The following is a 14,187-nucleotide window of genomic DNA, read 5'->3' on the forward strand; positions in this document are numbered from 1 at the left end:
TATAGAATAAAATGCCTAAATATAATTATATTTGAATTTTTTTTTTAAATTAAGAGAGGAAATATCTTATGGATGACTTGGTGAGATCTTTTAGAATAAACATTCATTTGATGAGGAGATTTGTGTTCTTATTTTAATTTTTAATTTGTTATATTTCTATTGCCCATTATCTTCCTCTCATCTCCATTAAATAGGGTCTTATTTTTTTACAATCATAATGAAAAAAACTATTTTGTATTTTTTGACAATCACTATAAAAAAAATTATTAGCAATTGACTCTATAATTATCAAATTTTTTTCATACGATTATTATTATTAAGCTCATATGCTTGTGAACGTCTGATTGTTATAATTTCTATAACAAAAATCAGATCATTGTTCTCAGCTAGTATAATCTCATCTTATTTAATTGTGCATATCTTTCATTATATAATGATTTCTTAAAATTGGATTAAACTTCATGATTTTTTATTATGTAAGAATAAATTTTGATGATGTATATATATATATATATATATATATTGGGGTGCTGCTGAGGCTGTCTCCCGCTATTAGACTCAGCACTCACTACTCAGTCCTCTCCCCATAGTTCCTTCAAAGCATTCGTCTTGAGATCTTCGACTCCTAGAGAAGCGGAGCCGCACTCAGCTCCTCCTTTCTCTCTCGTCCCTCTTTCACTCCTATGGCCGGAGGTCCCGAAACCCTAGAAGGGGACTGCCTTCAGTCTTCGACATCCGCAGCCACCCACACTCCTCTCCTAAATCCCAGTGAGACGGACCTCGATCGCTCTCTCCGCCGGCTCGAGGTCTTTCTCTCCCTTCTGGGCTTCCACTCCCACTCATCTATTCTCAAACTCCTCCTCTGCGCCTCCGCCTTCCTCCTCCTTGGCGTGGCCGTCCCCGTTTCGACCATTATACTCACCCTCTGCCCGCACGGAGGGTGCGACAGCTATTGGATCGAGCGCTTCGAGGTCACCGTGCTTGTATTCAGGGTGTTGCTCGCCGCAGTATCCCTCGCATGCGTATCCCGTAATCTCTACAAGTATGGAATCCGCAGGTTTCTATTCGTCGATCAGCACCACGGCCAGGCTGATCGATTCCAGAAAGAGTATGTTCGGAAGATCCAGGTATGATTGTGCGCAACAGGAAATTGGTTCTTAAACCTAGGGATTTGGATTCATCGGTTTGCTTCTTTATCCTTGATCTAGTTTGTTTTAACAAATGAAGCCCAACTTCAGTAGGTTTGGTAAACTATCCTTCCTCCGTTTTTTTCTCTCTTTAAATTTCTTCTTCTAGTTGGAAAAACCTCCAAAGATGACCTCTTTAGCAACTTAGCTGTCCTGCTAAAGCTGTTGGCTAGAGTAACAAATTTCCTGTGTCATGGAGGAGTAACAACGTAAGCGTTATGTTTTTTTTAACCTTAGGTTTGAGAATCAGTGCTTCATGCTTCTTATAGTGTTGTTATCACTATTTCTTAAAAAAAATAAAAAATTAAAAATTAAAAAAAAAATTGCTTCATGCTTCTCCAGGTTTCCTAGATACAATTTGATTGTACCATGAGGATCTATTTGTAATGGGCTGGTTAAATTTATTTGGATCGGACCAGTTTTCTTTTTAACTTTGATTCATTGTTTTGATGTTATGAACTGGAGAAGAAAAACATCATTTTCCCTGGTAACTGAAATATCCAGTCATGCACATATAGGTGAAGATCTTTTGCGATAATAAGAGCTTTATTGCATAATTTCACCTTCACACACACTCCGAGTGACCTGCTGTGAAGCTTTTGAAGCAAAAAAAAAAAAAATGTCGTGATGGTTAGGTCTACTTGAGCATGATAGGCATATAACAATATCCATTTGGCGCTGATAAGATATAGCACTATCTGTTTGACTCTGGAATTGGAGGAGTGTGTCCTGCGTAATTATGGCTGTGAATGAGGAGTCCCTTATAGGAATGGTGATGGAGACATCAGAGCTTGGAAAGTCTATCAGAGACGTGGCCGTCGATCTATGGCCACGATTGAGTCGATGTACTTCTGAGTCGTATTATGTATTTGTCTTTTATTATTTTATGTTGTATTTGTTTTAGTAGTTTTCCACTTTTACCCCTTACTTAAAGGAGTTCGTGTGTAATCCCATAGGGCATTGTCGTCTTTTTATTTTGAGTCCTTTGTACGAGGCTATATATAGCCCTCTTGTTCTCCTTTCATGTTTAATGAATGAATGATAAAATTTTTCCATTGCTTGAGTTCTTTATGTGATCTTGAGAGTGCTTGGGAGAGAAACCCCTAGGAGAGGGAAATTAGATCACCCACCAACCTTGGAGATAGCCGGGTTCGTGGTTCTTCTTCCTATCTCTTTGTTCCCCTTCCTTCATCCGCTAGTCGCCGGCCTAAGGCCATCCCAACCCCTAGGCCGCCGACCACTTAAATCCCCACCACCACCCGCCGCCTATACCCAACCCCACCACCACCCACCACCTAGACCCAATCCCACCCCATCCACAGGCAACCTCCACCGCCGGCCCACCCCTTGGCTTTTCCCCATCTCCACTTGCCACCAAGTCTTTCCTAAATTAGATTTCATAATTTTGATAACTCTATTAATGATCAAATTCAAATCAATTTGAATTTGAAATAGTTACCTTATTTATAAATCTTATTTTAGGAAACTTACTAAATCAACTCCTATTTAAATTTTGAATTAAGATGTGATGTAGAACGGATATGGGGGGAGGGGTCATTTGAAAAATTAAAATATGAATTTAATTTCAGATTTCAAAAAAATTGGAAGTGGAGGGAAATTTGAATTTCAAATCACCTTAATTGGGGAGGGATTAATTAGAATTTGATGAGGGATGGGGGCCGGCAGTTACTAGGGGTGATTGGAGTTGATTGAGGGCCTTAATGGAGATGCATTAATTAGAGTGGAGGTGAGAGAGGGGGCCGACCATATGGAGAGGGAGGAGAGGTGTCCACATACAATGTATGTAGATCAATCATTAAATAGAATCGGGGGAATTTAATCTGAAATTAATTTCAGATTGAGAGTAATTGGAGGAGGCTTTGAAAAAGTTTTGAAATTTGAATTTATTTGAATTCAAAATTGAATGACTTTCCAAATTAACAAAATCTAATTTAGGAAGATAATCAAGAGGGAGTTTGGATGGATTTTGAAATTCAAATTAGATTAAGTTGAATTTAAAATCTTTCCAAATTAATGGCAACCTAAATAAGGAAAGAGGGATTTTTGGAGGGAAGTGGGGCTAGGGAAGGAGGTGGCTGGCAGGTGGGTGGAGCCATGGTGGATTTCGGCCAAGGGGAGAGGATGAAGATGGCGACTTGGAACAACAAGAAGGAACAAAAACAAAGAAACAAAAGATAAAAAATAAAACCGCGAACTTTGGACTCTTCCGAAGACTGACGGGTGATATGTTGCCCTTCTCCAAGGGACTTCAAGTCATGAGCTCGAACCCATCCCGCGGCTGGTGAAAACTCTGATTCCTTCCCATAAGAATCTCACTAACATCCTCCCAAAAGAACAAAAGTTCAAAACATAAATTTTATTATAATTCTATCATACCTAATACAAGAGAATGAGCCTCTATATATAGGTCTCAAAAGAAACTAAAGGACAAATTTGCCCCTTAGGCTTACATAAGACAAGACTCTTAAATAAAAAGGGTAAACAAGAAAAAAAATAAAATAAAATCAAAATACAATTAATAAAGTAAAATAAAACGGAGTGATCTTTGCTGTCAATCTTCGACTATTCCTTTGAATATCGTCCACCGTCGGATGTCCGCATCAAGATGGGATGAGATCTTTCTTTTCAAACTTAATTTAATAATTTAAGTAAGCATTGAATGCCTCATTAAACCCCTCCCTCTATAGCTGCCGGCCCCCGTATGGGTTTGAATTAGGAATTGTTTCCTAAAAGCCCACCTCCTCTCTTGGAAACAATTCAAACTCAATCCCCGCCCCTTTGGCCATGCCCATACCTATTTAATTTCTTTCCAAAGATCTTCTCTCCTATTTGGAATTAAATTAAATCCCTTCCCCCCTCTATTATTGCCGCTCCCTCTCTTCCCCCTTTTCTTAATTTCTCCCAATCAAGGGATTAATTTGGGAATCGCTTGAATCACTTTCCTCCTCCAAAATCTCTAGTGGAGCTTTCAAGGGATCACCATTTATCTTCGTCTATACATCTTTCTATCAAAGCCAATGAATGGTCAATCCATAGGTTGACTACGGATTCACTTACGACGAGCAATGATACGTCAACATCCTCCACTCCCCCTTCTTCGATTTCAATCCGGAAGTTGATCGTTCCATCGAAGAGTACGTGGATCGTATTATCTTCACGCTATCAGAGGCCATTGACGAGCAACTTGCCAACGCCCAGTGGAAAATCGTTTCCAGACCTTCCAAAGGGTGAACTTCTTCCCCTTTTCATTTACTTTCATAATCCACTAATCTTGTAGGTGGTGACAAGGCACAAGGAACCGTTCTTCGCCTTCTGCCTCTGCTTAGTAAACGTAGGATTGAGCGTGCTTTCTATGTTGCTATCTTATTATTAGATTAAAGATTTTTGTTGAAAACTACTTGTTAAAACTGAGAATTTAGAGGGAAAAGCTTGTCTTTATTCATTACAATCTTCCCTATTTATAGATCTATACAAGATATCCTAATGAGGAAATAATAAATTGCAAATTTTAATACACAAATAAGAAAATAAAATCTTTCCTAAATTCGTTCCCACGGATTGATCTTTATGTCCGTCGGATCCTTTGTACTAGGAACGGCTGGATTTCAACACTCCCCCTCAAGCTGGGAAATACGGATCTGTCATTCCCAGCTTGTCAATCATACGGAGAAAAACAGAACTGTCCAATCCTTTAGTAAGGAAATCTGCAAGTTGATCCTTTGATGATACATGGTCAACACTTACTAGACCACTGTTTAGTTTTTCTTTAATGAAATGTCGGTCCACTTCTATGTGCTTGGTCCTGTCATGCTGGACTGGATTGTGGGCTATGCTGATTGCTGATTTTTTGTCACAATGTATCTTCATGGGCTCATCCCACTTAACCTTCAGATCTTCTAGGATTATTTTGATCCACAGTGGCTCACATATTCCCAAGGCCATAGCTCGATATTCTGCTTCTGCACTAGATCTTGCCACCACATTCTATTTCTTTCTTCTCCATGTAACTAGGTTACCTCCAAGAAATGTGCAATACCCAGAGGTAGATCTTCTATCAACCGGTGATCCTGCGTAGTCAGCATCTGTGTATACTTCTAGAGTCATTCCATGATCTCTCTTAAAGAGAATTCCTTTTCCTGGTCTTCCTTTAAGGTAGTGCAATATCCTGTCTACCGCTTGCATGTGAATCTGCTTTGGATTCTGCATAAACTGACTGACCATGCTTACAGCAAATGCTATGTCCGGTCTAGTGTGAGAGAGGTAGATCAATTTCCCTACAAGTCTCTGGTAGGCTCCTTTATCTACATCTGGATCTTCTTTAGCTTCTCCCAGTTTAAGATTAGGTTCTACTGGTGTTGGTGCTGGCTTACAGGCAAGTTTACCTGTTTCTCTTAGAAGATCTTTGATGTATTTCTGTTGTGAAATGAAGATTCCTTTGCTGGAGTGAGCTACTTCAATTCCAAGAAAATATTTTAGTCTACCAAGTTCTTTGATGTCAAATTCCTTAGCCAGATTTTTCCTTAAACTGGCTTTCTCCTCTTCATTACTTCCAGTCAAAATAATATCATCAACATACACTAATAGTATTGTGACTCCCCCTGAGTCTGAGTGTTTGAAGAATAGTGTATGATCCCCTTGACTCTGTTGATACCCATTCAAGAGCATGAATTTAGAGAATTTTCCGAACCAGGCCCTTGGTGATTGTTTGAGCCCATATAGAGCCTTTTTCAGTTTGCACACCTTGTTACCTTCAGATTTTTCTTTAAAACCTGGTGGTATTTCCATAAATATCTCTTCTTCTAAGTCCCCATGTAGGAATGCATTTTTCACATCCAGTTGTTCCAGGTGCCAATTGTACTTGGCTGCTAGTGAGAGTAGTATTCGGACAGTATTCATCTTAAACTACAGGCGCAAACGTTTCTTGGTAGTCAATGCCGTACGTTTGAGTAAACCCTTTTGCCACTAGTCTTGCCTTATATCTCTCCAGTGTGCCATCAGCTTTGTATTTTACTGAGAACACCCATTTGCAGCCGACCGATTTTTTCCCTATCGGTAGATTGACGATCTCCCATGTTTCGTTCTTCTCCAGGGCCTGCATTTCATCCCCTTCTCCTTCCATGACGATTCTTTGTTCATCACCATTGCTGAGCTTTCAACTGTCTTTGGTTCTAACATTACTCCTCGTCGACTTTCTTCTGCGCGGATGAGAGAAATGGTTTCGTTGAGTGATGGCGTTTCCTCCTTGCCAAGGATCTTAACTCTAACTTGGTCAAATTCTGCATTAAGTCCTGCAAGAAAATCATAAACTCTATCTTTTTCAATAAAGTTCTTTAGGATCGCAGCATCCTCCGGACATCTGGTTTCAATGCACCTATAGTGATCAAGTTCTTGCCACAGATTTTGTAGAATGGTGGCATATTCCGTCACAGTCTTGCTCCCCTGCTTCGTGCTTCCAACTTTGACTTTAACTTCAAAGATTTGGGCCGCGTCACGAGCTTTGGAGTAGGTTTGTCTGGCAGCATCCCATATGTCTTCTACCGTTGAAAGGAACATAAATGTGTCACTAATTTTTGGAGTCATGGAATTTCACATCCATGACATAATCATGGAGTCTGCTTCATCCCATGCCCCAAATTTGGGATCTCCTTCTTTTGGTCCTTCTCCAAGGAGATGATGTATTTTACCTTTCCCTTTCAAGTAGGTCTTCACAAATTGAGACCACTTCAGGTAGTTCTTCCCATTTAGACAATAGGAAGGTTGAATGGTTTGAAGATCACCTCGTCCTTGGTGCACCATCAACTCCTCAGTTTGTTCAATACTCTGAGAGGAATTAATTTCTGACATTATGATAGTAATTACGACTATCTGTATGTCTGTGGTTAGCAATGAAGGCTTCCCAAAGAAAATTTCTCTTGTTCGACAATAAAGGTCGAAATAAGTTTTTTTTTTTGGACTTACTAAAAAACAGCCGAGCCTCTTAAAAGGCACGGGTCAGGCTCCTCCACCAAGCGGGATCGGGAAAGAGCAGACGGACCGAGACTCCGTGCGGTTCCTGCCGATCGAGTGGAAGAGCCGCGAAGGATCGGGCTTCCGTTCCCTTCTCGTTCAACTTCGTCGCTTCGCCGGAGTGCAAAGTTTGCCCAAGTAGCTTCTTTGGCTCCTTCGTTGTTGTTCGACTATCCTCCGATGACGTCCTGTCCTTCCTGTTGGAGCGGAAGTTTAGAACGGTGCTTCGACACGTCTCAACTTCCGATTTCAGTGTGCGGGGAATCGTCTGTCCTGGACGTGCAATCGGAAGGACGTGCGATAGGAAGGGAAGGGACGAGCGGGCTGCTTCGCTCCTTCGTCGTCTTTCCTCTTTTGACGGATCAGGTAGACGCTCCTTCGGCTCGTTCGACTAGCTCCTTTGACAACTTTGGCTTTCCTCTCGGATCGGAAGTTCCGATCAGAAGTTCCTAAAGAATGGCGATTAAAGCCGTTTGCTCTGATACCATGTTAAAACTGAGAATTTAGAGGGAAAAGCTTATCTTTATTCATTACAATCTTCCCTATTTATAGATCTATACAAGATATCCTAATGAGGAAATAATAAATTGCAAATTTTAATACACAAATAAGAAAATAAAATCTTTCCTAAATTCGTTCCCTCATTATGGCGTGATCCATGAGAGTATCCCACGGATTGATCTTTATGTCCGTCGGATCCTTTGTGCTAGGAACGGCTGGATTTCAACACTACTTAATTCGCATGTTGTTGAAATTCTATATTGTTTTGATAATTCAAGCGTTTATCATGTAATTTGGCCTAAACGTAATGTCCGCTCTTACGTTTTCTCTTTTATTTTTAAATAGCTAATAGTCTTAATTGTTCTTGTTCTTGTTCTTTTCAAAATCGTGCAAGTTCTTAACGCATTCATTTAAAATCATTGTAGTCCTGCATCAAATGGTTATGAATGAAAAGAGTTTGATGTAAAGTCCAGGTAAGATGCATTGCTAACTAAGTCAAAATTTTGATTTGATTTTTGCAGAGGTTTATCTGCGATTGTAAGCTAAATTTTTTAAAAAAAATTTTGACTACCAGTTACGCACTTCTTTCATGCAAGGGTGAAAAACTGAAAATAAACTTATTGTCTTTTTAGATCAACCGGTCAATTGACCAAAGAGGGATAAACATAGCAGCCATTCAGAAATAGAGAAATAAATTATCTACTTTAAAATTGGGGACCTGTGCTCTAATGATTGTCAATTAGTAACGATACTGATGTGAGGAGATAATCGTTGGAAGAAGAGGATGCAAGAAGGAAATCTCAATCCAGGGAATAAACCAAGCACTAAACTTCAAAAAGAGATAATATTTATCAATTGTCTTTCCTACTACAATACTTTGCCTATTTATTGGCTAATAAGAACATTCAAGAAACCATAAGTAGCAAACTTATAACAAAATATGATAAACTATTCCTAAGGATTATTCTACTAAAGATGTTCCTACTCCGTCGAGGTCATAGGGAGGGGGATAGGTGTAGTAATCATGAGTAACCCTCCTGGATCGAAAATTTTGCATCTTTGATTCATGTCCGTTAGGTCCGCAAGGTCGTAGAATACTCTTTAGGAATAGTTTATCATAGTTTGTTATAAATTTGATACTTATGGTTTCTAGAATGTTCTTATTAGCCTATAAATAGGCAAAATATTTTAGTAGTAAAGACAATTGATGAATATTATCTCTTTTTGAAGCTTAGTGCTTGGTTTGTTCTGTGGATTGAGATCTCCTTCTTGCATCCTCTTCTTCCGACAATTCTCCCCACATCAGATGCGTGAGAAGAGAGGAATTTTAAATTATTCTTCAAAAAAGAAGCTAGTTTGTTAATTCAATCAAATTGGGAGAGTTTTTATAATTTCAGATGTTGGAATTTTCAACATCTTTGGAAAAAAAAAAGATGGCAGAACTGCACGACAACAAGTCAACACTAAATGCTTCATAATTTCCTTTAGAAGAGAATAAAAAGAACTTGAATACCTTATGACATATGTACGTTACAAATATTAGAAATGTTACAATTTTTAAATGGTAGAAGTCTTATATGTACCAGGCTCAGTAGAAGTCTTATATAATTGTCTGTTGTGCTGATATATGAGAAGAATGAAGATGCACTGTATCCGCCGTCTAGATTACTGCCCTGTCTCCACCAATCCCATCAATCAGAAAATTCTAGCTAGTTTATCCCATTTAATTTGTGTTCCTCTTTCCTTCTCATGAGCCAAAGCCAATTGTCTCTGTTAATAAACGAGTGTGCTAGCATTCAAAATGAATTCCTTTTCACCCATCCCTAATTATTTTTTCTACTGTTGATTTATATGCTATTTTTCACTCAATGCTATTTTTCAAAATGAAGGCAGGTCTAAGAAGGCGCATCAAGCCTCAGTACAAAAAGTATTCATACTAACTGGTTAGCTTCACAATCTTTAGTATATCATTAAGATTAACATGCCTTGACTGCAAAGCATCCGAACCTAAGTAGGGAGAGGACCCCCTGCAACCCCCCAACGAGATTAACAAATTGAATTGAGGTCTGAGGTAACAATACAAGCCGATTGGTCAACACAATTAAATTCCGCACAAAACTAATAGCTGTCTCATGTCACCTTTTACATTTTTTTTCCTTCTAATTATCCTATTTGTGCAATGCTGAAGGCAACAAGACAACTCATTTTCTTGATCATTATTTAGTCGCATATCTATGCCTCTGCTTTTCTCCTTTAAGTACGTTTATAGATTTTCTGCATGATTGACTTGCAAAAGCTTCTTGAGTTGCAGGCCTTATATTATTGAATAAATCTTTCTGGAATTACTTTGAACCTCTTCATGCCATCTTTTGCAGGATTTTTTCCTTCTGCTTCTTTGGTGGATACTGCCCTGCTTTATTGTGAAAGTTGTTCGTGAAATTCTCCGTTTTGGGGCCATCTCTCACGACTCAACATGGAAAGCTGCTGTGGTTTTGTTATTCTCAATTGTGTCATGGATTTACCTGACTACAGTTTTTTTAGCATCTTGCCTTCTGTTCAATCTGGTTTGCAATTTGCAAGTAATTCACTTTGAGGATTATGCTAGACTTCTAGAAACGGATATGGACACACCGGTATTTCTTGAAGAGCATGTCCGACTGCGATATAATCTTTCCAAAATTAGCCACAGGTTTCGGGCTTTTCTTTTGTCAGTGTTCTTATTTGTCTCAGCAAGTCAGTTTGTAGCTCTTATACAGACAACTGGATACAAAGAAACTATCAGCTTCACAAATTCTGGAGATTTAGCGGTAAGTTTAATTTAATTTGATAATCATTTGAAGCATTAAGTTACTTGTTTTGTCTAGAGACTCTACCTATGTATTCTACTTAGGGATGTCAATATTTGAAAACCTGACTCGAACCCGATCCGAAAATTTCGTATTCGGGTCAACCCGGACCCGAAATGGTTCGGGTTCGGGTTTAACAATTCGACCGTTTCAATAATCGGGTCGGGTTCGGGTTGACCCTTTGACCTGAAATTGAAAACTCAAGATTAACCCGTTTTCGACCCTTTTTTTACACGAAATATGGAGATTGACTTGTTTTTTGACCCGAAAGCTAACAGTCTTTTAATAGTCCCGGGTCATTCGGGTTGTGTCGGGTTAACCCGGACTTGAAATAGATCAGGTTCGGGTTTGAAAAACCGACCCATTTACAAAAATAGGTCAGGTTCGGGTTGACCTGAATAGTATCGGGTTAATTTCGGGTTTGACCAGAACCCGACCCATGACCCGAAATTGACGCCCCTAATTCTACTAGAGCTATCAAAACATCTCATCATTTGTGAACACCACGTATTTGATTCAACCCTTAAGTGAGTTGATATGGAACTATTATTTTGAGCTGTCTTCTTAATGAGATGAACACAAACAAAGCTTTGTTCAATACTGGCCGGCTTAATATTGGCTATATATATATATATATTTTAGAATCAGCTCTTTTTATGCTCGAACCAAACGAGTCAAATACGACCATGATGTTCACAGACAATTTCAAACACAAGTTGAAGACGAACATGCGAAAAACCGAACTAGCAAAATATGAACACAGCAATCTCGCTTAGGCTCACTTTATTTACATGCATATCTTCTAACATCCACATTGCAGGTAGCTTCTGTTGTTCAGGTGGTTGGCGTTGTCCTCTGTTTGCATGCAGCTGCTAAAATGTCTCACAGAGCTCAAAGCCTTGCATCTGTAGCATGTAAATGGCATGCATTGTTAACATCTTCTTCCACTGACACGTCTCAAGGAAGAACAAATAGCTCTGGGAACTTGGAGGGAGCTCAAGCAACTCCTTTGTTAATTAATTATTCCGAAAGTGATTTGGAGTCACTCGACAATGTCGCAGTACCTGCAAACATTCGACCAGTTTCTTACATGTCCACATACCACAAGAGACAAGCCCTCGGTATGTAAACTCAACTACAAACTTTTGTTTACTGCGCCAAGTTTTGTTTAGTTTTGGTTCTTTCAAAACAACTGGAAATTTTCAATTAATGATTCATTCTCTTAGGGGATCTGAATTATTAGAATAAGAAAACTCTAACCAACTGTTTTAAACTTTGTGATGATTGACTTTCTCGATTGTTTAATAGTTTTCAATTAAACATGTATTCTTTAGGCACACACAGCACACTATCAGTATCAGATAGAATTGGAAGAGCGAATTATTATGGCTTATATGAAACAATAAGAAATATTTGAAACAAAATGGATATTATTCTGACTTATATGAATGAATCAATCAGAAATGTCAAATAGAAGCCTTAGATTTTTGTATGTCATATCAACCTAAGCTTTCCATGTTTTTTCTCTTTTTCTTTTCGGTTACTAGGCCAGCACTATAGGTATTTCCTATTAACTTGCATCTTGAACAGTAAAAATAAAATAAAATAATCATCTATAATAATTTTTTAAACAAAAAAACAGTACAAATTTTAAAACAGACCAAATCGCTCTTGGAGGGGCAACATGCTTCTTTTTTAAACATTTTTTTAACCAAATATAAATCAGAGGATTTATAATTCAATGGTTGGAGAGCTCATTTGATTAGGGATTCGAACTTATGGCCTCTTCAACCACTACGAATTCATTTGGGATAGTTTTCATACTGTTTTCTATCACAAAAATTTTTTGAGCTAAAAATTGCTTTAGCAAAAATAAAGTTGTTCCAAACAAAGCCAAAGTTATAAATCCTTCTCTTTATATTTATTTAAAAGAATATTTAAAAATATGCATGTCGCTGCGAGCTGCAACTTGATTTGTTTTTAATTTTTTTTAGTTGTTAAAAAATTATGTTAGATGATTATTTTAAAAGCATAATATAAAACAGATAATACATGAATAAGCAGAATTTATATTAAATATCTGCTCCGTTGTCTCTTGAAATTTCGCATGAGCTAACCGTTTCTTTTTCTGAATAGTTTTCCTATATCACTCATGTAAATATTCTACTCTACAGCCATGTATCTTCAAACAAACGCTGGTGGGATCACCATATTCGGATGGATAATCGACCGTGTACTGATGAACACTATTTTCTTCCTGGAGATGAGCTTAGTTCTTTTTGTGCTCGGAAAAACCATTGTTTTCCCTTCCAAATGATAACTTCAGATAGTTCTGCTCAGTGAAAAAGCCTATTTCTTCTTCAGGTAACTAATTTTCTTGACTTCCTTGTAATATTTTTCACTCCAAGGCCTGGTTTTATTCTGCCTTAGGCTTCGTTTGGGACGACTTTCTCGCTGTTTCTTGAAGCAGCTTTTGAGTACAAAAAATTTAATTTTTGTACTAGAAAGCTATCTTAAGAAGCATCAAGAAAACCATCCCAAACGAAGCCTTAGTTAAATATATTTGTAAGCTTTGTAATCTATCAGAAAGCACTTATGCCACATCAATGAGAATCCTTTGATCACCTGCTTTAACGCTTATTGATCTTCCACATTAGAAAAGCTTAGGGACAATTCTAATGTATGATATAAGGGTCTGTTTGGGGTGATTAATTCTTTTTCTATGCTTAATTGATGAGTGGAGTAAACTAAGAATTATTGAAAATTCAATTAAGTAATGATGATACTTACGTAAAGTTGTTCAGGAGGTGCTATGTGATAATAAGTTGTAGAAAGTTGAGACTTGGCTTGAAATAGATACAATGAAGCTCATGATTTATATCATTGTAACAAGTAATTGCACAGTTAATTGTTATTTTGATTAACAGTGAGCTTAACAATGTTAGCTAACATATTATTCCATTGATTGATACTACACATAAATTTGTGGTAGAAGAAACATTAGCTATTCTTAGTAAGGGATTGAAATAAGTCAAATAACCTGAATTATATAGAAAAATACATTGAGATTTGTCGTAGAAAATGATATTTAGAGAAATGGAAAATCATATAGTTGAGTGTTTAAACATATAATACAGCAAAATCATCTATTACCGCCAGCATTTTCCAGCGGAAATTGATCATTTCCCGGCGGTGAAAAGCCGTCGGAAAATTCCGCCGGTAATGGGTGATTTTCCTGTTGTGATAACCATCTTTCAAACCATCAATTTTGTTATGATATCACTTTACATTATTTATTGGGGCCTCCCTATGCTTATTCTACCTATAATCCAAACTATCTTTTATGTTACTAAAAAATAGAATAAATTATGTATAAATGAAATTAAAATTACGTGTATCTAAGTGAATTTTTTGATATTTCATTGGAGTATGGTATTATCCCATGCTCCATCAAAAATCAAATATTTTCTTATGCCTGACAAGCATCCCTACCAATAAATATTTTTTTGATCTTTCTAAGAGTAATAGCAATTTTTCATCTGAGCTTCAGTTATTTTGGATTAATTTCTTCCAAACATTTCTCAAGTAGCAAAGTTTGAAGAGGGAAGTATTCGAGAACTTTATCT

The 14,187-nt window shown here is 37.7% G+C and overlaps 1 protein-coding gene across 1 annotated transcript; it reads left to right on the forward strand.

Annotated features, from left to right (window-relative positions):
• The first annotated feature begins 537 nt into the window (after window positions 1-537).
• Window positions 538-13,500, forward strand: LOC110109775. The gene is made up of 4 exons (XM_020840974.2): window positions 538-1,127; window positions 10,091-10,522; window positions 11,382-11,682; window positions 12,736-13,500. Exons 1-4 carry the CDS (start codon window positions 684-686, stop codon window positions 12,876-12,878), a joined length of 1,320 nt encoding a protein of 439 aa, XP_020696633.1. The 5' UTR covers window positions 538-683; the 3' UTR covers window positions 12,879-13,500.
• Window positions 13,501-14,187: the final 687 nt, after the last annotated feature.

This window comes from Dendrobium catenatum, unplaced genomic scaffold, assembly GCF_001605985.2.
Source record: "Dendrobium catenatum unplaced genomic scaffold, ASM160598v2 fragScaff_scaffold_1116, whole genome shotgun sequence".
In the NCBI taxonomy this organism is placed as follows: Eukaryota; Viridiplantae; Streptophyta; class Magnoliopsida; order Asparagales; family Orchidaceae; genus Dendrobium; species Dendrobium catenatum.